Source organism: Mugil cephalus, chromosome 11 (assembly GCF_022458985.1).
Source record: "Mugil cephalus isolate CIBA_MC_2020 chromosome 11, CIBA_Mcephalus_1.1, whole genome shotgun sequence".
NCBI classification, from domain to species: Eukaryota; Metazoa; Chordata; class Actinopteri; order Mugiliformes; family Mugilidae; genus Mugil; species Mugil cephalus.
The window spans coordinates 13,808,659-13,831,282 of NC_061780.1; the positions used below are offsets into that span (position 1 = coordinate 13,808,659).

Below are 22,624 nucleotides of genomic sequence, written 5' to 3' on the forward strand. Positions count from 1 at the left end.
AACAGTCTGTGAGCATTTAAAAGATCATACGTAGTAGACCATATATAGACAGAGAACTGGATGAGGCCAATGAGAAAATCATCACCACCCACTATTGTATATAAGGCTAGAACGAGGGGTCAATTAGCTCAGAACCTGTTCAGCCCAGAAAACGTATGATGAGGAGAAATTTTAACAAAACTGCAGAACCAACCACTGGATCTGTGTGTCTACTGCAGAGGCTCTCAGGTAAAGTGTTGAACATGGGTCACGCAATTCACTATAGTTATGCATGAAAATTGCTATTGTAGATTAAAGTTTAATTTCTAATTTGATTTTAACTGTTTTTAAAGAAAATATCTTGCTCTATACTGTACATGAGTTTGACACTCGATTTAAAAAAAATGAATAAAATATGAATCATTCAATAAATACTTTGATCGAAAAAGACAAAAACAACATAAACACACTTAACAAGTACATCGTTTAAAAATGCATCAGTGGATTTATTGAAGAAAAATATAATTAAAAAAACGCTCATTCTGAGTTGAGGCTTTAAAAACTGGATTCCATCTCAAAACATGCCATTTTCAAAGATTTAGAAAATTTAGTTTTGTTGTGTTTGGGTGCACCTTTGGCAAAAAATGATAACTGAAGGTGTGTTTTTGAGCCTAAATTCCCAGAGATCCAATCATTAGTGAGTTGAACATTTTCACCCAATTTTAACCCAAGTTTCACCCAATGTCTCAGACAGAAAGAAACTGAGGGTGGATCACACTGATCGAAACAGTTCCCTTAATACATATGAAATAAAGCTTTTGTGTGACAGCAATTAAACGCTGCACTTTGAGAACTGAGAAGTTCTCGACGGAGAAAGTACTACATGTAGGAAGAGAAACAATACAGCACAGGGACTGTGACATTGAAAGCACTCAAAAATAAAGAAAGTGTAACTCACCCTGTCTGGCTGCCCCCCTGCTGTTTAACTGGGCCATTTTCAAACTACCAACTAATTAGCTTAATGACATGTCCACAAAGAACACCCCCCCGCCAACTGAGAATTATCTATATTCTACTTAAACGTCTGTCTTCAAGAAAAACTAATTGCCTCAAAGAATCTGTGAAAACACTTATGAGTAATCCCTTCAGGATCCAAGTAGAAGTGCAGACATGTCTTTCCTCTCTCTGCCACAATGAAGGAGCAGAGGAGAACTGGTTAACCTTCATTTAATTAAAGTAACCATCTCTTGGCTGTTTCAGATTTCACATAAGGAACATTTGCCATTTGACAAAAGTGAGACAGAGCTTGTGAGCTAAATTAGACTGCACTCACATGACACACTTTTCTCACAGCAACTTAAGGTGATTTCGGACCACAGAACATTTTCCTGGTTCTAAAACTCCTGGACCCAACACAATTTTTACCACTCACACTCTTTTAAGACGGGTTTCAAGGCAAGTACTTCCCCTGCAAAGAAAGAACCTTCACTGACATGAGTGTGACTGGTCTGTACTTTAGTGTACACTGACTGGGGAAACACATGAATGACACTTAGAGAAATAATGTAATGTAAGAGAAATGTAAACACTGGTTAAATGCTATCCATACAAGTCTTGGCTTACTGAGCCTATATGCAATGAGGTTGTAAGTTGCTGTATGTCAAGCAAAACTATGTGACTCTGCTAAACCAATCACCTTTTGGCCAATACATAATTTCAGTGTTGTTCCTTTTAGAGCGTACGTAAACAGAAACAAAAGCTCTGAAAGTATGCAGTTCTCAGGGGAGCATCTTGCAAATCTCTGTTTAAAAAGCGAAAATAACAAGCTGAGTGTCAGAGTAAAACGTAAGAGAGACGGACAAAGACAACAGGGTCTTCAAAAAATCTGCACAACAATTAATTGTGTGTGTTTGTGCGTGTGTGCGTCTTCATTACCTGTTATCGGGGTCTGGTACGGTCATGGCTCGGGTTACGTAGCACATTTTCAGAGGTATGCACCTCCTGTCTCCGTTCAGAGAAAGGTACGGCTGGGTAGGTGGGCTCGGAGGGTCGAATGAGGAGGGAGCGCTGCCGAGGCGCGGGGACTCAGGAGGGGGGGTCTCCCATCCGATCTCTGACACTGGGGAGCCCTTTTTGACGTATGGAGTGGCCTCACGCATGTACTTAACTGTAAAGGAAAGGAAGACTCTCAGAACATAGGAAGCAACGGGACACAAAAATAGCACATGTTGATATTTGATCTGAAGTCACATAGTGACAATAGACAAACAATACAAACAATAGACAAAGAGAACTGACACTCATTTCTTGCTCCGAACAACACGCGTGTTGCATATTTTTCCTCACACACTACACATTCTGATTTAGTTTTATAAACCACTCTAGAAATTAAACCATGCACACACTTAGTCTTTTTTATTTAGCATTTGAATTAGATCAGGGCCGACACTGCAGTGCTTTTTTTGTGGTATCATTTTAGGATCATTTTAACACAGAGATCAGTTATGTCTGAGCACAGCGTTTGACCTTGTAGTCAGCTCTTAATCACAAAAACATGCGCCTTTCAGTACTAATAGGTAAACTGTAACTTGCTGTTTTGAAGGTAGGCTGTCTCTGTCACAAGTGAGAGGAAGGATGTGGGGACACCGCACGTGTATAAAAGCACAGGCAGAATGGAAACGGTTCAATTATGATACAGCTGAGGCATTTGGTTAAGTATTTCAGACGGCACAAGCCAGGAGCAGAGAGATCATTCTCAGCAACAGCTCTGTGCATTAATAATGGTTGAACTTTTGGTGCAAAGGCCCCAGGAGGGTGCAGTGCGCGTGTAGACTATGGAAACTTCTCAAACAAAAGAACTGGTGTGCTTGAGTTTCAACGCCTTCTATAATGGATCCTCAACCAAAAGTTACTGGAATAGAAAAAAACAGAAGTCATCAGAAATGCGCAAGAAAGCCAAAGGCTGAAACACGCCACTCTATGACTGCTGCTGCGCATTAGGAGATTATAAGTGTAACACGCTTATCTGTGGGTGCTGCTGATGTTTTGCCAGTAGTTACTTCTACAGTAACAAGAGTCAACACATTTTTGATTTCATATGGTTGTGTTTGATGGATCGATTCCAGCCAAGGACATTCCCCTCCATATCTCTCATCTGCCTCTCCAGTGTCAGCTGTTTAACCTAGACAGACTCCCCCAGGAATAATCTTAGAAACTGTGTGCAACGTGCTATGTTACTGTTGAAGTGTATGCAAATAAACCTTATGTCTGCACAGACAGCATGAACGAATGCCACCACGCCCAAAAGCCAAAACAGATTCACGTAGCTGTGCAAAAGTTTTTTTTTTTTAAAAACGTACTGTAATGATAATTAACACCTCGTCCCCGCATCTACAGGCAGAAGGATCAGGGCAGTCCCTACTGTATTTACTGTTGGGAACTTCATAGCTGAGACATATGAGTAACCGGCTGAGCAGGAAGCTTTACTGTTAAAAGCAAAACTGTAAATCATTTAAGGCTTGATAACTAGTTTAAATTCCTCATGCCCCGGGGTTTGAGAAAGGAAAAGAAAAGAGAGAGAGGACACATGTCTGAGTGAAAGACAGCAATAGAGAGGAAGAGATGAAGTAGGTGCTCAGCATGGCTTTTATGTCATGAATGTTCTGAATCCTTGGTATGGCCCGTGTGTTTAATTGGCATATCCCACCATATAGACGCATATAATTGGTATACGGATGGTGGCATCTGCAATCCAGCATGTGAACTATTCTCAGTAGAATCACTATAGAGCGCTATGAGATGGTATAACAAGCCTTACTGCCAACCTGTAGCGGAGAGATGACAGGCTGACACATAACACGGAGGAGGAGACAAGGGTGATGTGACAGTGTCCTCAATGGACCTACGGCAGTGACGTGATGCAACTACACAGCAGAATAACCCACACAGTCATATTACAGGACTAAAAGGCGACTAATAAGGTTGTTAAAATCCCAACATAATACAAGTCAATGGACTGCAGAGACTAAATCTACTGCAGTTAGATGATAATAATCATGTCTGGTTTTGCTTGTTAAGAGACGTGCATTTACAGGACTAAAGTGTGAAGATTTTAATTTGGTAAGGAAAATGAAAGGAAGAAAAACACTTTTTGCTGCAAACATGACGAGGCCCCAGAAGAACATGAGCAAAAAAATGATTTAGAAAGTGTGTGTTTAAGCTTTTAGTCCAATCTTTGAGTCCAATCTTCAATACTTCAAATAACTGACGATTAGATTTGGTTTTAACGGCCATCACATGCACTGCATCGTTTCGTGCTCCGCAAGATAGTGAATCTAAGGATTTGTCTAGAATAAGTTATGCACATCTCAGCCACTAAAACAAACCTGTTCTAAAACGAAACTGCACGTCTGAGCAACAGCAAGTTGAAGCTAACAAGTGGAAACCACAAGAACTGTGGTGGATCAGTACAGTGTTCTTGTCTTATTTCCTAGCTTCTGATGTCGGCAAGATGTTGACAAGAAAGAAGTCAATAAAAGGGCTCAGTTACCTTCTCTTTTTGATTAACACATATGCATGTGTGTTCTCCGCACTGCAAATATTCAAATATTCGAACTTTGAAATGGAAAGGAAACTGCAGTTACATGAAGCTGATGATGGAATAATCATTTCCAGCACTTTGTGGACTGACTAAACTGAAAACAAATTAAAAACAACAGCTATAAAGGCACACTGCTTACTGTATTATTTGTTTTCAGTTACCATTTACAGTCTGGCAAGAGGAAATGTAAACTCTTTGCGTAGTATCACAGTTCCCAGAAATGGAGTTGTAAGTGTTTCCAGAGAAGGGAAATAAATGGGATGTAGTCCATGCGATCATTACTCTAGAAGTACGTACATGTGTGTGCGTTCCCCTGGGTCTTGTTTCCATTCTATTACAGCACCAATGCGGTCAGATCTGCGCAATAACCTCAATAGCACAAGAGGAACGTGGAAAGGGATCACGCTACTTAATTTGAAACAAGGCTGCGAGCTTGTTTGCTGTGACATAAGTCAAACCATAAATTCCAAACGAGGTGCTGTCCTCCTCCCATCTGCTTTATTTCATTTGAATTATTTGTGGCCCCCCAAAAGCCACGATACAAGCGTACCTAAATGTTTTTTTATTGTTATTTCCATTCACTGCTTAATTTAGAAACAGCTTGCCGTTACAGAAGTCATGATGCAGATGCCTGAATGCATCACTGCAGCTGTTCAACTCCAAACTTTCATGCCTGCTGATGACATCCAAGCACCATTTTTATTTGTTCTCAATCCCCCCTTAAACATTTTACTGAGAGAAAGAGAAACATTACTTCTGAAGCTTTGAAGTTTGCTACGTTAACAGCTGATGGATTACAATGATGTCTCCAACAGTTGCGGGGAATATACACACATTTGTTCAGTTGTATTCCTCAACATGTGTGCTTGTGCAGAACAAACCTCTCCCCAAATATTCTCTGCCCTGCATCATCAGACAGAGATCATCAGATATTACTTTATCTATCTCGTTGGGTTCTTTTTATCTATTGGTACTTAATGAGGTCTGAAGTCATTTGACTTTCTACCATATGCTCTAAATTTGATGCTTTATTTGCGAAAATAAAAAATACACCAAAGGGGAAAAAAAGACCAACTTCATTAAAATCCGTGGGAGAGAAAGTAGAAGGTAGAAACTGGAAAGAGGACAAACCAAAGAAAAGAGGTAAAAAGGAAGAAATCATTCGCTCTGACTCCCACGCCTGTATCTGAATACTACAACAGCACAAAATGCCTTTACAAATCCTCCTCAAGGGATTTTTTATAAGATTTCAAAGTGAAGGTCTTTTTCACAGTAAAAAATTGGTGGCGAAATTTCAAATGTGCAAAAATAAAGTTACTCGTTACAGTGAACTTTAAACTTGGTGTCAAACTGTTTCTACCTCTCTCAAGATGCGCCACTTTCCACAGGTAGACCAGAAGAAACATTAAGTTTATGCTTTGCTAAAAAGTCATTATTCAATAACTAGACACTGACAGCAGAGGGGAGAGACAGAATTTGGCACATGTAACATTAATGCTAGAGACAGGTGTAACATTTGCACTCACTGCAGGACCAGTTCTAGGCTAAACTGGAGTCAGACAACAATACAACATTAAGCCAGAGACCAGTTAATTTAAAAAGAAAAACGAACACACAAAATGGTCATACAGGAACAACAATTTATCCTGTTGTTAACAGTAGTTCACTTTCTGTAGGGCTTTTTTTTGCTTAATTTGTAATCTAATTTGGCTAGTCAGGTTTATTTTAGACCAATCTGTGAGTATCTCACTTTAACCTAATATGTTTAGCCTATTTTAGTTGAATACTAGCCCTGGCTAGCGAGTCTTCCAGTGGTTCACGTACACAGCGGATCCTCTCACTGTGTAAAATATAGACGACATAAAACAAAACAAAAAGGAAAAATGGACTCTTGAACATGCATCAGCATTATTAACTACCTAAAATGAATCAAATAATCTTTCAAAAAAAACAATTATTTACGAATACTGCAGCCAGCCACCAGGGGGACTCTCCTTGCATTGTCTTCAGAGCCGTTTGCTGGAGGGAAGATTCTACGGGGCGATGTGCTATGTTGAAACAAATCGCTTATTTTCACCATTAACGGGCCCATAAATGTTATTGCTAATGTCTGTCAATATGTAAAAGGCCCTCACTTAAATATTCCACTGTCTGCTTACCTTATCTATCTTAAATGAGCCTGTAAAATGCTTTGTAGCCCAATCGCCTCATCAGTCACTGTGTTTACCTTCTCCTCAGTCTCCCATGTTCATCCATTGTCATTAAAAGTTTGAAATTACTCAGAAATAGTAAAAAATAAACTAGTGTCACTGTTATTTAGTATTATTATTAGTATTATCATTATAACATTAGCATGCTAGCAAAAATAACTTAGTAACCAAGGCAGAGATATAAGTCAATTAAAATTGGCTATGTACATCGACATAAATTCCAGATTGCACACATGGGTTTCACAGTATATATGATGAAAGCTGCTATTTTTCTAAGTGTTTAGTTTAAATAGCTGGCTAGCATAAGGCTAACAATGCTTGATTTGTAAAGTGGTGTTGGGTGTTTCTCAGCTAAAGTCAGGGTTCTAAATGAGTGTTTTTAAAAACTAGCCAATGTGTTGAATCAAAATTTCCACTTGCCAATGGGTGAAAATAAGAGAGATTAGCCATTCTTGACCCGTCAGCCATTTAGTGTGAAACTTTCTTTTCCTTGTTTTCGCTAGCTCCCCTGCCTCCTTCTTTTAAAAAAGGACACACACACACACACACACACACACCTACGCAGTCATGAAAACAGGAACAAATATAAATGTAAATGACACCACTTATATTAAAATCCAGCTAGCTAGGTGACATGACCCAGGAACAATAAAGGCCAAAACATTTTGACAACTTTTGCTTGCGGTTAGGGATAAATGCTCTGCCTCCTGTCTTGTCCAACTAGCATCACGTTGACAGCAGCATTACAAGCAGATGGAGTGACAGCGTGGATGGATAATCACATATTAGCAGGAAACCAGGAGAGTCAAACGGAGAGTGATATTTAGGTGATATTTAGGTGATATTTGGGTTAGGGGCGGGACTTCTACCAGAGATCGGCTGTTAACCCTTTGTGTTCTGTAATTATTAACTAAAAATAACGGAAAGCGGCTGTATTGGTAGCGACGACCCAGAAGCAGCTGGATATTGGTATGGACGTATCAATTCTACACTCCTGTATGCTGTCGGCTTTCGCTCCGAGTCTGTTCGTTGTTTTTCCTTCTTTCTGGCTGTGTCCGAAATCGCCCCCTAACCCCTATGTAGGGCCCTATATAGAGGTTACGCCATTTTGTAGTAGTGTCTGAAACATTAGTGCTCAAATTCTATGCCCTACATAGAAGACTCAAAATTTCCCATGAAGCATTGCAAAAAGTAGTGTCCATCCAATGGGTCACTCACGGGTGGTGGATATACCATCATGCATTGCGTGGCTGTGAGTGAGATGCATTTTGAAGCTTCGTCATGAAAATAATCACGTTTTAGTAATGTGTAAATTATAATATATCTATATACCTATCGTGTCTGGCATTTGTAACAAACTACTTTTGTTTTATTTATTCTAATAAATAATTAACATTTAAACCAAAAAACACTATTATTAGAAAATCTTCTCGTTTCACTGCCAGTTACCACTGTCTCGTCAATTATTTTATAAAACTTAAAAATGTGAGAAAAGTAGCTACAGTGTTTATGGGAAATGTAGGAAGTACTGACAGGGGGACAAATGACTAAGAACAGTAGAGCAGCTCTGACTGACATGACTGCCTCATGCATCACCGGCCAAGCTGGCTAGTAAGTTTTCATTAACACCTGCCATATTAACTTTAACCTGCATTTGGTGGGTGTTGATTTAGAACCCTGGATAAAGTATAGATTAATGATGGTATGACTTTATTTTTCCTATATAAAATCTTAAATCTTAACATCAAAGAAAGACATTGACATTTACCTCACATGATAGGGAGAAATCAGCTGACATCCAGTTCTTCCTTTTAATCATCTGCTCTGCAATGTGGCATATTTTAACCTTAATCCATTTTTGTTCTCTGTTATTGCCACATCTCTATGAGGTAATATTGGTCAGATGTAGCAAATCTGGTGCCCATGAAACACATGACCAGCTCAGAACCAGCAAAACAGGATAGCTCAGACGCTCCATTCACTAGTTGCCCAAACTCTCTAATATACGACTCTGGTTTCTGTCCCGTCGTCCATCTTTTATATACAGTTTATGAGTTAGTAAAAGTAGCTATGGTTGCCTTGCCATTATTTCTTCGGATTGTGTCCATCTCCTCATACACCACCAAAACAAAAAAAAAAAAAAACAGCAGGTCATAAAGAAAGCAGCAGCTATGAACTTGCATCTTTTACACCCAGTAAAGTTCAACGCCACACAGGCTACATCCACTTTTTGGTGCTTTACATCAAAAATAAATAACTGCCACTTCCTCTACAGCACTATATCACGTGTTATTTGCTAGCATTCACAATAGAAACAACACAAGCAGAAATTCAACAACTAAACAAAATAACTCACCAAAAGCGCTGTGGTTTAGTTATACTGAATCTCAATGTATTATTATTCAGGCTTCTAAATCAGCTGATCATACACGTATCTCTCTTATCAGCTTCTCTGCTTCTTACTCTCAACCTCTTAAAGGCATACTTTTTAAACTTTTGCCCATTAAATTGTCAACTGTTAAATCAATTCTTTAATTGATTTATGCATTTTAAGAATCTATTAGTCACTTATTTATATCACATTTTCTCATGGGTTACACAGGTCTACTTTAGTCAGTATTACACTTCATATTTTGAAGTGAAAAAAAAATGAATGTGAATGTGGACTCAGTAGTTTGCATGCAGCTAAGTTTAGTCAATTGAATAAAAGCGCACTGATCTCTGAAAAAAGAAAAGAGAAGTGCTCAAAGGTTGCTTGCAAAAAAAAACAAAAAAAAAAAATCCAAAAAGCAGAAGCAAATGAAGGAGCTCTGCTCACCACATTGTGTGTTCAACGGACATGTCAACAAACAATAGCCTGAATGTTTAAGATCTCAAAACTTTGTATTGCATGATATTCTTAGCAGGTGCCTTTGGCCAAAGTGACTTAAAGTGACTCAAATACTGACTGTCCAATCAGTATATGCAGTAGGTCTGCCAAGCTTTTTATTTCTTATCAAAATCATTCACGTACCTATCATGTGCACAGTAAATATCCGAACAGTAGGATGTAATGTAATGTAAAGCAGTATCCATGGTCATTTATTCATTAGGGTATAATCATCTGTCAGTATTTTAGAATGAGCACTTTGTGGGAAGCAAATCCTCTTTAACAGAGCTGTTTCATCGTTACACCAGTCTACGGTAGCCCATGATGGACAAACCATCATGTTGTTGCGGAAATATTTATGTATTCAGATGAGACAAAGAGTCTCCTCTGTGTTCCTGTGAAACTTTGTCGTTTTGTACACTTTCATCACTTCATTTTCTCTACTCATGCATGCGTGTGCAAAGCTCAACAGCCCGTCAGAGAGCTACTGCCGATTGACACACATGCTGAATCAGGTGAAAAGCTGCCAGCAAGTGGCAATAGTGCAGGACATACCACAAGAACAAGGGTTGCATACACGAAACAGCCTGACCCCAGCAAACGGCTGACAATCGATTCGATGTGCCACGGCCCTTAAAGAAAACCAGAAACTGCGTTCAAAAACAGAGCCCCATTCGATCCTTAAAGTCCTTTCTACTTTGTTACACTGAAGTCTTTTTCCCACACATGTACTTTGGAAAAGAAGCACATGCAAAACGTAAGTACATTTCTCTGTCATCCAAGTTAAAGCTTTTCTGTGAACAGAATCTGAAATACTTGAGTAGAGTCACTGGATATTTATTTACTTATTTTAATTTACTACATTCTTATATTCTCAATGACAAAAGATGAACCATTTGCTGCACTTAACAGATAAAATCCAAAAACTTGGACATAAAGTACCTGGACAGACATATTTCTAGTATTTTTTTAAATGGGAGTTGTAGTTTGTTTAGGCTCATTAAGTAAACATTTAAACAGCGGTTAATCCAAACATGGCATCATCGACTTCTACAGGCGAGTATAGAACATTACATGTCCGTTGAGGTAACTGAGGTAGATCTTCCTACTGCCAAAAAACTGTTTACACAAAGTAACTTGATCACCATTCACTCAAGCATGTGTGCATCTCCCCTTATTTCCATAGATGGCAAGATACTGACTAAAAAAACCACAACCACAGACAGTGTGAACAGATGGTAGTTTTTTGAGTCTGCTTTTGACTCATCGACCATGACATAGATTCAACAGAAGTCAGTGAAACCACAGCACAGACTTTATTATGTGTCACTTTTGGTTCGCCTTTAAAATCCGTTTTAAAACCCCAATGTAAGCATTAAACTATTTTCTCCGCTGTAGAAAAAGTTCAGTTTTAAATAGTCAGCGGCAAGGAAACAGGGCTAAAACCAACACAATCATCGCATCCGGAGGGGAAAGGAGTTTTTGTCTCCTTCAAACAAAGCCGACGGGGAAAAAAAAACAGATGAGCCACTGCTTTTGTTTTGACTGTATAAACATTCAGAGAATAAGGGAATGAATGATTCAATTTATTATCTTGGCCACAACAATCACCAGTGCAGCGCCACAGTTGCTGTTATTATAATCACCGTCACCTGCTCTGAGTCAGACTCCACAAGCTGTAACAAAAGAGATGAGAGTTCCTCTGATGACATAAACACTCAGCTGGTAAACACAATGACTCTCTCTCTCTCTCTCTCTCTCTCTCTCTCTCTCTCTTTATTTCTCTCTCTCTCTCGCTCACTCACACACACACCCACACACACTCAATATTGACTGTAGCATTGGTCTAGACAACACCGCTGATGACTAAACTTGACAGCACACATGAAAACACATGTACATACACATTACTGCTGACAGTAATATCTTTTACACACACACATGCAAACACACGCACAGACTCATCCAGATGTCAGGTGAAGACAGGTTCGGCTTGTTACGGGCTCCACCAGAGAGTTTACAGGACACTGACTCATTTCCTGCCTGCTGGCGTGTGGCAGGTGTTCTTTATTGTATTCTGCTTCCATGTGGATGCTCACAAATAGGACTATTGTGTGTGTGCGCCGAGAAACATATGGAGGAATAGTTTGTTTACCTACTATTACTCACACAGTACTTCTGGTGGGTTGTGTCTTTTCGCAAAACAAAAACGCAAGAGCAGAATGTAGCATTTCAGCATTTTTGCTTTGCATATCTTTGGGCATTCCATCTGAAAAGGTTTTGACATCATCGCAGTCGATCTGATAATGTTACACAATGTGGGACATGGCATTACACGTTGAGTCGGACGGGTCATTTGTAATCAGATCTAAAACAGGAACGATTGTTACTTAATTTTACTGAAAGGAACGTCCAAATGAGTTCGCACAATGCTGATTATTGTAATTTTAATTTTAAATCAATTGTCTGTGGTGACGAACCAGCAGCTATGCTAAATTCATAGAACTCAACTTTGTTTTTAGGCAATAGGCTCCAGGACACTTGGCTTTTTTGTAACTTGTGTGAAAGAAGCAATATAAAAACAGACTACGGAACAAAACAAAATCTGCAAACTACTGTGCAAAAAGCGGTTGGCGAAGGTAAGACCTCAAATAATTTGTGTATGGTCACAAAGTTAGTCACAGGCATTGCCTATATGCAATCTGACCTCTCATTGTTTGAGGTAGGTATCTATTTCTTTGACCTGCTTATAAATAAGTCACTTACATTTGGAAACATTTTATCCACGATAGACATTTCAGTTATTTTTATAAACACAGAAGAATTGAACTACACAATGCTCCACAGGAACTCTTCTAATCTCTTTTCATCTTTACTCTTTACACTGAGAGAAACAAAAAGTAATGCCTACATGGTGAGACTGAAGTTTCCATCATCACCACATGAAACCTCATTATATATATAACTAAATAATAGAAAGAGAGCAAAACAGACTAACAACCACACACAAAAAAAGTAGTTGCAGTTGTTGACTGCTGGCAGGTAATGGGGTCATATCTCTAAAGTTTCCACCCTGACTATTTCACAGGCTCACTGTGGGTGGTTGATATTAGAAGAGAAGGCAGATTAACACCTGTTTTTGTGTCTGAAGGCCCAACAAGAATTCCTCAGCAATACATAAGGGATCAGTACATTTTAAACCAACTGGCTGAAACGACATGACATCCAACCATGTCTAAAAGCAGTGTTCATACAAAGAAAAGGTGTGTGCTGTTTGCGTGTTTTCATCTCGACATAATGAATCGTGCGATTGACAAACTGTTTCCTCCTAAGAGGCATCCACAGTGTTGTTACAAGCATTGGAAGTAGCAGAAAAAAGGAGCTCTTTCCCTTGTGCACACCTGGCCACTTGACCTTTTTCCCAGACATTTGGACATGTCGCAGAAGGAGAAGCACAGATCAGATTAAAATAACAGAATTTAGTTTCAGGGTCCTGGTATTTCTCACAGTAGCTGAACTCTGGATTATTTTTTCCTGTGCTTTTTTTCCACTGTGTCTCTTGTGAAAACAACACACAGAAAACTCAAACCTTGGTGGCCTTCATTACTGTGACCTGCTGTAAGCTGTGATTTAAAGGTGACCTTATTAGGAAGTGTTCCAAGTGGACCTCATTAGCACACAATCAAACAACAAATGTCAGGCTGCAAGCAACACTCTGTACACAAACTGCACAAATTCCATAAGTATGCAGCTGAAGACCAAATGTGAACATAACCTGACCTTCAGGTAACTTGGAGCGAGGAGCTTTGTGACACTGCTGCAGAGCTCTGACTGATCCCCTTGGGGTATTCCCTTGTGGGTTTTCAGACTGCATGCTGAGCACAGCAGAGATTCTTTCTTGAGGGACGCTCTAACATAGTTAAAGGCTCAAAAGTGACGAGGAAGCTTGAACTCTGAATTTAAACCGCTCTCAAAGCCTGCGTCAGGTGGGACGAAGCAGTCGCTGCCTTATTCAGCCAAATCCATCCCTTATCTTCCAAATGAGTTTCCAAGATCATTTGTCAGGGCTTTAGTAAAATACACAGATTACAAACTTGCAAAATCTGTCTCTCTCACACACACAAAGACACGATCAGATAAAAAAAAGAAAAAAAAGAAAGCATTGGCACCATCCACTCTCATGAGACAGCCACTCTCTCTTAAGAGATGAATCAAAAGTTTCTCTCTTGATGTCTTCTCTCATGTGCTACAACCTGCTTCTCTCAAATGTCTGAAGGTGGCTTACACTCCGAAAGTTTTTAAAAAAGGAAAGTAGCCCTCATTTTTGAAGCTTTACATATCACCGTTAATGTCTTCATTCCTGGAACTGAATGTGTAGGCCTTCACGATTGGTTACATATCTGGGGACTTTCACACATGCAAAAAAAGGACCCAAGAAACCACCCGAAAATGGAAACTATTATGTTTAAGTAAATGACGTCTGTTAAACTGAAACAGTAGCGAAGAACTGTCTCCTTGTTATTAGGAAGTTAACCCTCACAGTCATTTTATATCAACTTCTTAACCTCCCTCATTAGCTCTCCTTCTGTTTCGGCCTTTATCTCACTCCCTCTCAGCACTTTCCCCATTAAATTCACATTTCAGCTCTGCCCGCTCACATTTCTCCCCCTTTGTCTCACCCTGCCTCCTCCCCTGCACCGCTCCCCCTCGGCTTCTTTCATATCCCGATAAGGTTTCAGCTGGGACCAGCTTTTCCCTCCGCAGCAAAGCCAGGGCATCCCCATGGGAAGGATCATCACCATGTTTGCATGTGTGTATATGAGGGAGGGGTGGTGTGCATGTGTGCATGTGAGGGAGGGAGGGAGCAGGAAAGAGACACTTTGTTCTTCCTGTCTTTGGTCCAAGAGTCCTCCCAGAACAGGGATAAAAACTCAGACGTCGATGCTCAGCCTTCACAGTGGGATCCGCCAGTCATCAGCCCTATCTTCATCTTCTAAAAACAACTGTAACGCACCAAAGCGGTGGCACACTTGAGGAAATGTAAGGCCCCTCAAAATTATATAACGGCCTTGAGAAAAGCAGCAGGGAAGGAGAGACAATATGAGTTTGATCTTTCATGACTGACATCTGTGGTTGCGTAATAACCGCTTCCTTAAATCCGAACTGTTCCCTTTTTCAATTGTATTTTATCGTGAACCTGTGCAAATCCGAGAATTGGCTTGTTGCCTCTTGCTGTAATTTCGGGATTTTTACAGTAAAAAAAAGTTTCCCTTCTTGTCACTTCTTGGCAATATTCGCATGGCGACAACAAACTGAGACTTCGGAAATGAACAAAAACCAAGTAATTTGATGGAGATTGGATATTTGGAGATTGTAGGCTGTTGCTATAAACATATCCACCTCTTCTTTCTTTGCTCTTGTTATTTATCAACCCTTTCTCGGAAGAATAATACATTCCAATGCGTCAGTGTTCGGAGCCCTGCTGTTTTTCATTCTGTTTCTGTAATCAGGGAGTGATTTATTCCAGGGACACTTAATGAATGCAATCAGCTGTCAGGTAGAAAAGCAAACCTACAGTGCTGTGTGCCCTGAGGACCGCTAACTTACAGGAGGAGATGCATAGAGCCACCCAGCACCAGTGTGTTGAACAGACATGCTGACGTTCTCGTTCTCTCAATGAATGCTTCTCTCAATGAAGGATGAGGTGACCATGCATAGTAATGATCAGAGCTCCCCCGAGGTCTATGACTGCTCCTGAACGTTTGCTGAACTTCTGAGACATTTCTGAATTTCAGCCACAGGATGACTTTGTCTAGTTAGTATGTATTATTGCCCCACACGTGTGCGTCAGTCTGATGATATCACACCAACACGCAGGATACGGGATGAAAAAGTTTGGGGTCCCCTGACACCTTCCTCTCCCCCTCTACAGTTTCTGTGACATTCTCTCTCACACACAGTTTGCCTACCTTCCAGAGTCACCTCTTTCCCTGCCCGTTTCAGCGCCTGCACAGCCTCGTCGTGGGTTACGTCCCGCAGGTTCATGCTGTTCACGGAGAGGATGGCGTCCCCGACATACAGAGCCTGGGTCTGGTCCGCTGCGAGCCCCTTGAATATTTTACTTATCAGAATGGGCATCTTATTCTCCTTCCCTCCTTTGATGCTGATCCCGAGTCCCCCGATTTCCTGCTTGGTCACCTTGACGCACCGCTTTTTGTTGGCGATCGCCTCGGGCACTCGCTCCGGGAGGTCCGTGAACGCGGTGCGCACAGGTTGGGGGCCATTGTTGGAGTTGGCGTTACTGTTGTCAAGGTAAGATCCGTTAGTGACGCCGTTGGAGTTAACATCGTCGCCGTCGTTAACGCCGCTCTCCTCGCAGCTTAACGTGAGCGCTACCTCGTTCAAGTTAACCAAAACTTTGTGCCAGCGCTCCCGCACCAAAACCTCCACAAATCCACTTTTTTGGACTCCGAAGCCACTCGAAACTCCCGTCGCTACTACCACCGCCATCTTTGGCGCATATCTGTAAAATCACATGTGATTAAGTTCCCGGCACGCTCTCACACATTAACTTCCAGCCTATCTCTGCTCACACTCGAGCCGGACTTTGCACCCTCTCGAGTTTTCTGCGGGACTTGTCAGGCGTCCCGCTCAAGCAGCCCGAGTCCTTTCGGCGCAAGTTACCCTCCGCTCCGCCTGCCCCGGATCCTGTCTACTGGGTGGAGTTTTCCTCCCCCCGCCGTTAGCCGATCCCATCTCCAAATCCTGCGTGCACAAAAATTGTGCATCCTTTACGAAGTCTACTTACTCGACAAACCAACTGTTGGAGAGATAAAATAAAACAAATAACAATAATTGTAGAGATTTTATGAAACCCACCACTTCTCCATCTAGTTGATGTTGATCACATTTACCACGATGTGGCCTGTATTGTTAAAATAAGCCATAGTCGTTTCACTGCTCTACCAAGGAAATATATCTAATTAATAAATGAAAGAATACATTCTTATTGGTGCTCTGTTTACCACTAATGTGATGGAAAGCAGCCCGTGTTCTTTATGACAGCTATTTGAAAACATACAACTGACAATAAAGATGAATCTAAAACAAATGGCTCTACTATAGATTGTAAGTCTTCTAATGCCTAGTCTGTACCCCTTTTTATGTACACGACCGCGTTCACATCACACAGGAGACACCGGTTACGCGCGTACAGGAATGCGCTGAGGGGGAGAGAGAGAGAAAGAGAGAAAGAGAGAGAGTCTCTCCTCTGACCATTTGCTCTGAATTATTATTATTATTATTATTATTATTATTATTATTATTATCATCATCATTATGATCATCATTATTCCAAAGAACATCTAGTCTCTCCTACATGTTCCAGAGACTTCAACCAAGTTGGACAGTGAGGGTACAGCCAGTGTCTCCATAATGAGTAGAGCCACTGGGTGATCTGAGTTCAAGCCCAGTCAGAGGTTGAGGCAGATTAAATAGGAACAAATACCAGATACCAAATGATACTTTGACGTGATCAGGAAAACAAGCAAACAATTTTGACCATTATGAGAGCAACTCTCTAAAGCCCTTAACAATTCAGAAGAAAGTGCACTTTGCTACTGTCATCATGAAGCTGAAGCTTTACACCTGAAGAAACCACACTGTGCACTGTCCTATTAGCAAGGTGGTGACGCCACCTACTGGTCACTTTTTAAAACAATGTTTGCCTCCGAGAGGGCCAGGAACAAAACAAAGTGAAGTCCACTCCGGTGAAACAATAAGACATTATTCAAGAGCAACCAAGCGATTGCAATATGCACTACCCAGGGCAAATGGTGAAAAGAGATAGATCGCAAGATAGATCTATCCTAAGACAGATTGCAGACATAATTACATGTTTAGGAACAGGTCAGTTGCAAGTTGCAAAAAAAGCGAGTTATTAAACAAAGACCTTTTAAGTCAGACTGGAAACAGACAAATTCCATAGATTCTGGATGATCTGGAATGAACTCTGTGGTATAGATCAGTTCAGACTGAGGCATAGTTATCTTTTAGGAAGTATATTATTTCATATAGAGTTGGTACTGATTAACTGAAAGAATACACATACATTAAGTCCTGTTATAAAACGATATTATTCATATCAGGAAATCCAATGAAGTGTAGTAGAAGGAATACTGTCCTAAGCCAAGCTTCCTCAAACGCCCGCCCACAAAACTACATGAGATCATTACTGCTGAGCTGCAGCAAAGAGAGGATTAATTTATTATTCTGTGAAAGAGACTGCAGCAGAAAGACTGAGAATATTTTGGTTTTTAATGAGGTGGAGGAACCGCAATCGATTCTCACTTTTATATGGAAATGAGTTACCAGATGAATTGTGCATTCTTTGTTGTGGTAATGACCTTCAAAACAAACAAACAAACAAATAAATAAAGGAACGGAGATCACGGTCTAATTAAAGGTGATTGTATTTAAAAGTTGTTAATGAATCTGTTCTTAATCCTCAGCCAGCCTAGCCAGTCGGTTGCACTCTTTGCTTTCATTGCAGCCTCAGAGAGTTTGTATTGTTGGGCTATGAACTGGCTAACTGGAATAATTAAGACAATGGACTTGGAAGTGGAGAGCATTTCTACACTGCAAGAGTCAAGTTAAAGAGGTTAACTAATACATCTTATGACCCAATTTGCTCCCGCTTGAAGTAAAAACACGACACAACTTTTTTGCTCTTTCGTAACCCAACCTTCTTCTTTGTTCTTCTTTTCATCTTTCCTTCACTGACTCCTCTCTGCTTTTAGCACTCATCCTTATTTTAGATGTTACTCTCTCTCTTGGTGTCTTTCCCCGCCTCCATGACATCTCACTTCCTTCATATCCTTCTTCCGTTACCCTTTCTTGTTTCTTTCCATTTATCATCAGTGCAGCTTTGCTCTTTCAACATGTCACTGGAGCACACTTTTCATTTATTACTTTGAGCTAGGTATGACATTAAGTACACAAAGGAACACTGGCAGATTTTTTTCTTTTTTTTTTTTGCTCATTTCAGAACTTGCATCATTTATATTCACCTTTAAGCTTCCAGTCGTCACCTTAATATGCCCTTTTTGTTGCACTTTATATAAATGTCTTTTTCTCACCAACAGATGAAACAAAGAATAGTATGAAAGCGGCACTGGCCCCGCCCCTCTGTTTTTCTCACGCAGCACAAACAAAATGGAACATAAAATACCAAGAAAACATGGCGCCAGAGCTTTATGCCCTAAACCACGTTATGCAAAGAAAACCTAATCATAGTTTTTGGGAAATATTCAAGCGTCATCAGTCTAACTCCTAAATCTTCTACACTGAAACCGAATGCTTGTTTTTTTTTTCTCCAGATATAATAGTCAAGAGAAACACACAGTGCAGACAGCAGTGCTGTTAAGGAAACTGTTTCAGTCAAGATTTTTTTTTTAATGCCAGATATATTTAAGTTTAATATAATATAATATAATATAATATAATATAATATAATATAATATAATATAATATAATATAATATAATATAATATAGATCAATATATTAATATATATAATCTATTTAATTGCATTCTCTAAATGTATCATGCAGTTGAATTATCACCTTACTTACACAGGATGAGATGTCAGTAGTCAGCTACCAACTAGCGACCAACAAGAAGACACCAGCTAACTAGCCTAGCCAACGGGATTGGGATTTTCAAATGGGAACCTCCCTTCACTGATGTTTCGTTAAGTTAGGCCCATGACACCTGAAGAAGGCTTAACAGTGAGTTCCAGTGTCCTGGAGTCACCTTCTGTCTCCATGCTGCCAACACACAACCATGTGACTTTCAACCACAGAGAGACTAGCTTAGCCCTTTTTACTGCCATTTGACAAAATTGTGTCAGTCAGGTGTCTGAGCTACCTCTCTCCCTGGAAGAGAAGGGGTGGGATGAGGATACAGACCCTGGCTCAGATAGGTGATGAGGTTCGGGGAAGGTGGGGGAATAAGTATACAGACCAAGGTTCGAGGATACAGGACTGAACCATGACCCACACACAAAATCAAACCACTCAAAAGTGTTACAGTTTGCCCCAACCATGTAGACCAAACCAAAAATAAAAACACACCCAACATAAAGTGAACTGTATAACCATCATGAAGGGGGATTTAGTGCTAGTGTATCAAATGAACTGGCAAATATGTTTGCAGCTGTCAAGTATGTTCAAAAATCAGAGGCGGGCCCTGCATTTACCACCTGAGCCTTCAATGCCCTCCAACTTTATACAACCAACGACAAGTCTCCTTTCCCTCACTGCAGCCACCAGACTCACATATGTCAAATCCTTGCCTTGCAGGCCCTGACAGCCCACCACTGTCAAAAAAAATGCTTGATATTAAAATGAAACACACAAATACACATCCTATAGTAAAACACAATGAGGTTCCACAACTTATTCATCAAGTTGCTATCAGTTCTTTCAGTTTTGAGCTGGTTTAAAGTTCAAGCATTCATGTGAAGTTTTATGTGGAGGCAGAAGAATAAATACTTGACTAGAAATTCATTTCAGTGGACAAAAAACAAAAATGTGATTCTTACCTTTTCAGACCTTTCAATGTTTGAGAAATGCAAATATACATTTTGCAGCCTGAGTCAGTGAGTTGTTTGAGTGACAACAGTAAGTAAACTTGGGCTCTAAACCGTATTTTGCGTCACAAGGCTCAGCTATTAAGGGGTTAATGTCATTGCAAACGAGTGTGAAACAGTAGAGGAGGAGTGTATCTGAATCATTTCCACAGAAATTAAAGTAAACAGAATGAAGGAATTCTCTGTGTGGGGAGCACTGAGTAGTTTGAAAACAAAGAAACAACAGAGCATCTGTGACCTAGAAGGTGAACTCCTGCAACAACATTTACAGCTCATATGATTTGAATTGCCGCGCAAATTGTTATTGTTTTTTTGTGGTTTTTTCTTGTGGAAAACGGTTCCTATCTGAAGTCTGGAAATTATTTTATGATTAATGGTCCACAGCTTTGAAACTGTCCTCTAGAGATGGCCACAGCCAGCAGTTTCCTGTCTGAAGATCAGTTCCTGTGCTCCATTTGTCTCGAGGTTTTCACGAGCCAGTTTCTATTCCTTTCCGCAGCAAATTCTCCAAGGCCTGTCTCACACGGCACTGGGCAGGAAAAGACCAGTGTCAGTGCCCACTCTGCAAGGAGAAGTTCGGCAAAGGCCTCAAACTTTGCGTCAACACTGTTTTCAGAGAGGTGGTGGAAAATTTTAAACCAGGACAAGTGCCGTGTGACTGCTGCCTTAGAAAGACACAAACTGACTAATCCTGTGCACAACCTGCAGAACAAAATATGCAAGAAACACAACAGGATATTGGAGTTCTTCTGCAGGAATGACAACTCTCGTGTTTGAGTCATGTGTACAGAACATTATGACACAGTCCCATTAAATGAAGAGAACTTGTCGAAGTGCAGCATGGTAAACAGAGCAAGAGGAAAGGCAAAGATGAAGCAAGGGCTTACAGTGTGGTTTCTAATCAAATGCTATATCCTCTCGTTTGGTGGTTGCCTTTTTCTGTCAATATTTCTACATCCCTGTAGACAGGGGGTTTTCTGATGGGAGGTTATACTACGTGGTTCAGGCCAGAGGGAGGGCAGGCTGGGATTTAGGAATAATCAGGGAGTTGATGCGTGGGAACCAGACAAAACCCAGGGATGGAAACTGCATCGTAAGCAGGGTTCTAAATTAACTTTTTTGATGACCAGCCGTGTGGCTGGCAACTTTATAAAATTAGCAGCCAATCGAAATTTCCACTAGCCAAATTTTTTTTTCTGGTGAAAATGAGACGGATTAGGCATTCACAACCTGTCAGTCATAAAGCGTTATCATCCCCTGCCTCCTTCCTCTTCTCACCCTCAGATGTCTGTCCCAACCACCAGTGCATTTAGTTTAAAGTTGTTTTTTACTTTACTGTTTAGCTAGCTCCCTCCTCTTTTTACAGTCTATGCTCCCAAGGGAGTAGGTTTCATTTTGACACTGCTGGGCACACAAACGTTCTCCAAGGTAACATTCCTGAAAGCTGATGTTTTTTTGTTTGTTTTTTTTTTTTTTTTGCATTTGCATTTGCATTTGCAAACATTATTTCACATCATGTAGAGCAGATCAATCAAGCAAGGGATCATAGAAAAAGTAGTAGTGAAGTAATCAAATATATAAGGAGGATACAAGAATTCAATGCATTCTGCAATGTTATATGTTAAAGTCACTAATGAAAGACAAGGACGTAACTTTGAAGAATACCCTGAGGGTATAAATAAAGTGACATTTGAACCTTTGAACGAGCAGATTTAGTATTTTTGCCTCTGCTGGCACTGTACCACTGAATCTCAGGACTAACATATCCATCATTATTTCACCTCTGGTCTCTCCTCCTCTACCTCCTCCTGCCTCGTCCTCTCGACCTCCTCTGCCTTCTCCTCCTGCTCCATCTTTTCCAACCTCTCTACTGTCTGTCTCCTGACAAGAATATGCTGATGCAGGACATAGGAACAGATTAGAGATACAATGATCATCTAGTTTGATGGTACAGTTATTACCTGGGAAAAAAAAACAGGCTTTTACTTTCACACATTACATGTAATTTATTCCCCACAAATTTGTGGGAAAAATAAAATAAAACCTCAGATTCATTTAAACGGTTGCTCTCTTCCTCACAAATACATGAAAATAATAAGTAAAAATAACTTTTAAAAGGCATATATCTCCTTGTCATTAAATATTGTCTTTTATTAAATATCTGTACTGTTGAGCCTCTACAGTTATATACATTTTAAATAACTTACACTTAGACTCGGAAAAAAGTGTCTTGTTTTCTTTTCCTTGACATGTAAAATGAGTCTTTATTTTAGTATGTATGGTTGCACTTACAATGATCACATACATATAATACAC

The 22,624-nt window shown here is 40.2% G+C and overlaps 1 protein-coding gene and 1 pseudogene across 1 annotated transcript in view; one reads left to right on the forward strand and one right to left on the reverse strand.

The window, feature by feature from the left end:
- Window positions 1-16,379, reverse strand: part of sntb1 (syntrophin, basic 1) — a 35,781-nt gene extending 19,402 nt beyond the window's left edge. The window contains exons 1-2 of the mRNA XM_047599346.1: window positions 15,628-16,379; window positions 1,915-2,146 (exon numbers count right to left, since the gene is read on the reverse strand). Coding sequence (XP_047455302.1) covers window positions 1,915-2,146; window positions 15,628-16,168 — 773 coding nt within the window. The 5' untranslated portion in view covers window positions 16,169-16,379. The remainder of the gene's footprint in view (window positions 1-1,914; window positions 2,147-15,627) is intronic.
- A 4,334-nt stretch (window positions 16,380-20,713) lies between these two features.
- On the forward strand, window positions 20,714-21,829 carry LOC125016697 (annotated as a pseudogene).
- Window positions 21,830-22,624: the final 795 nt, after the last annotated feature.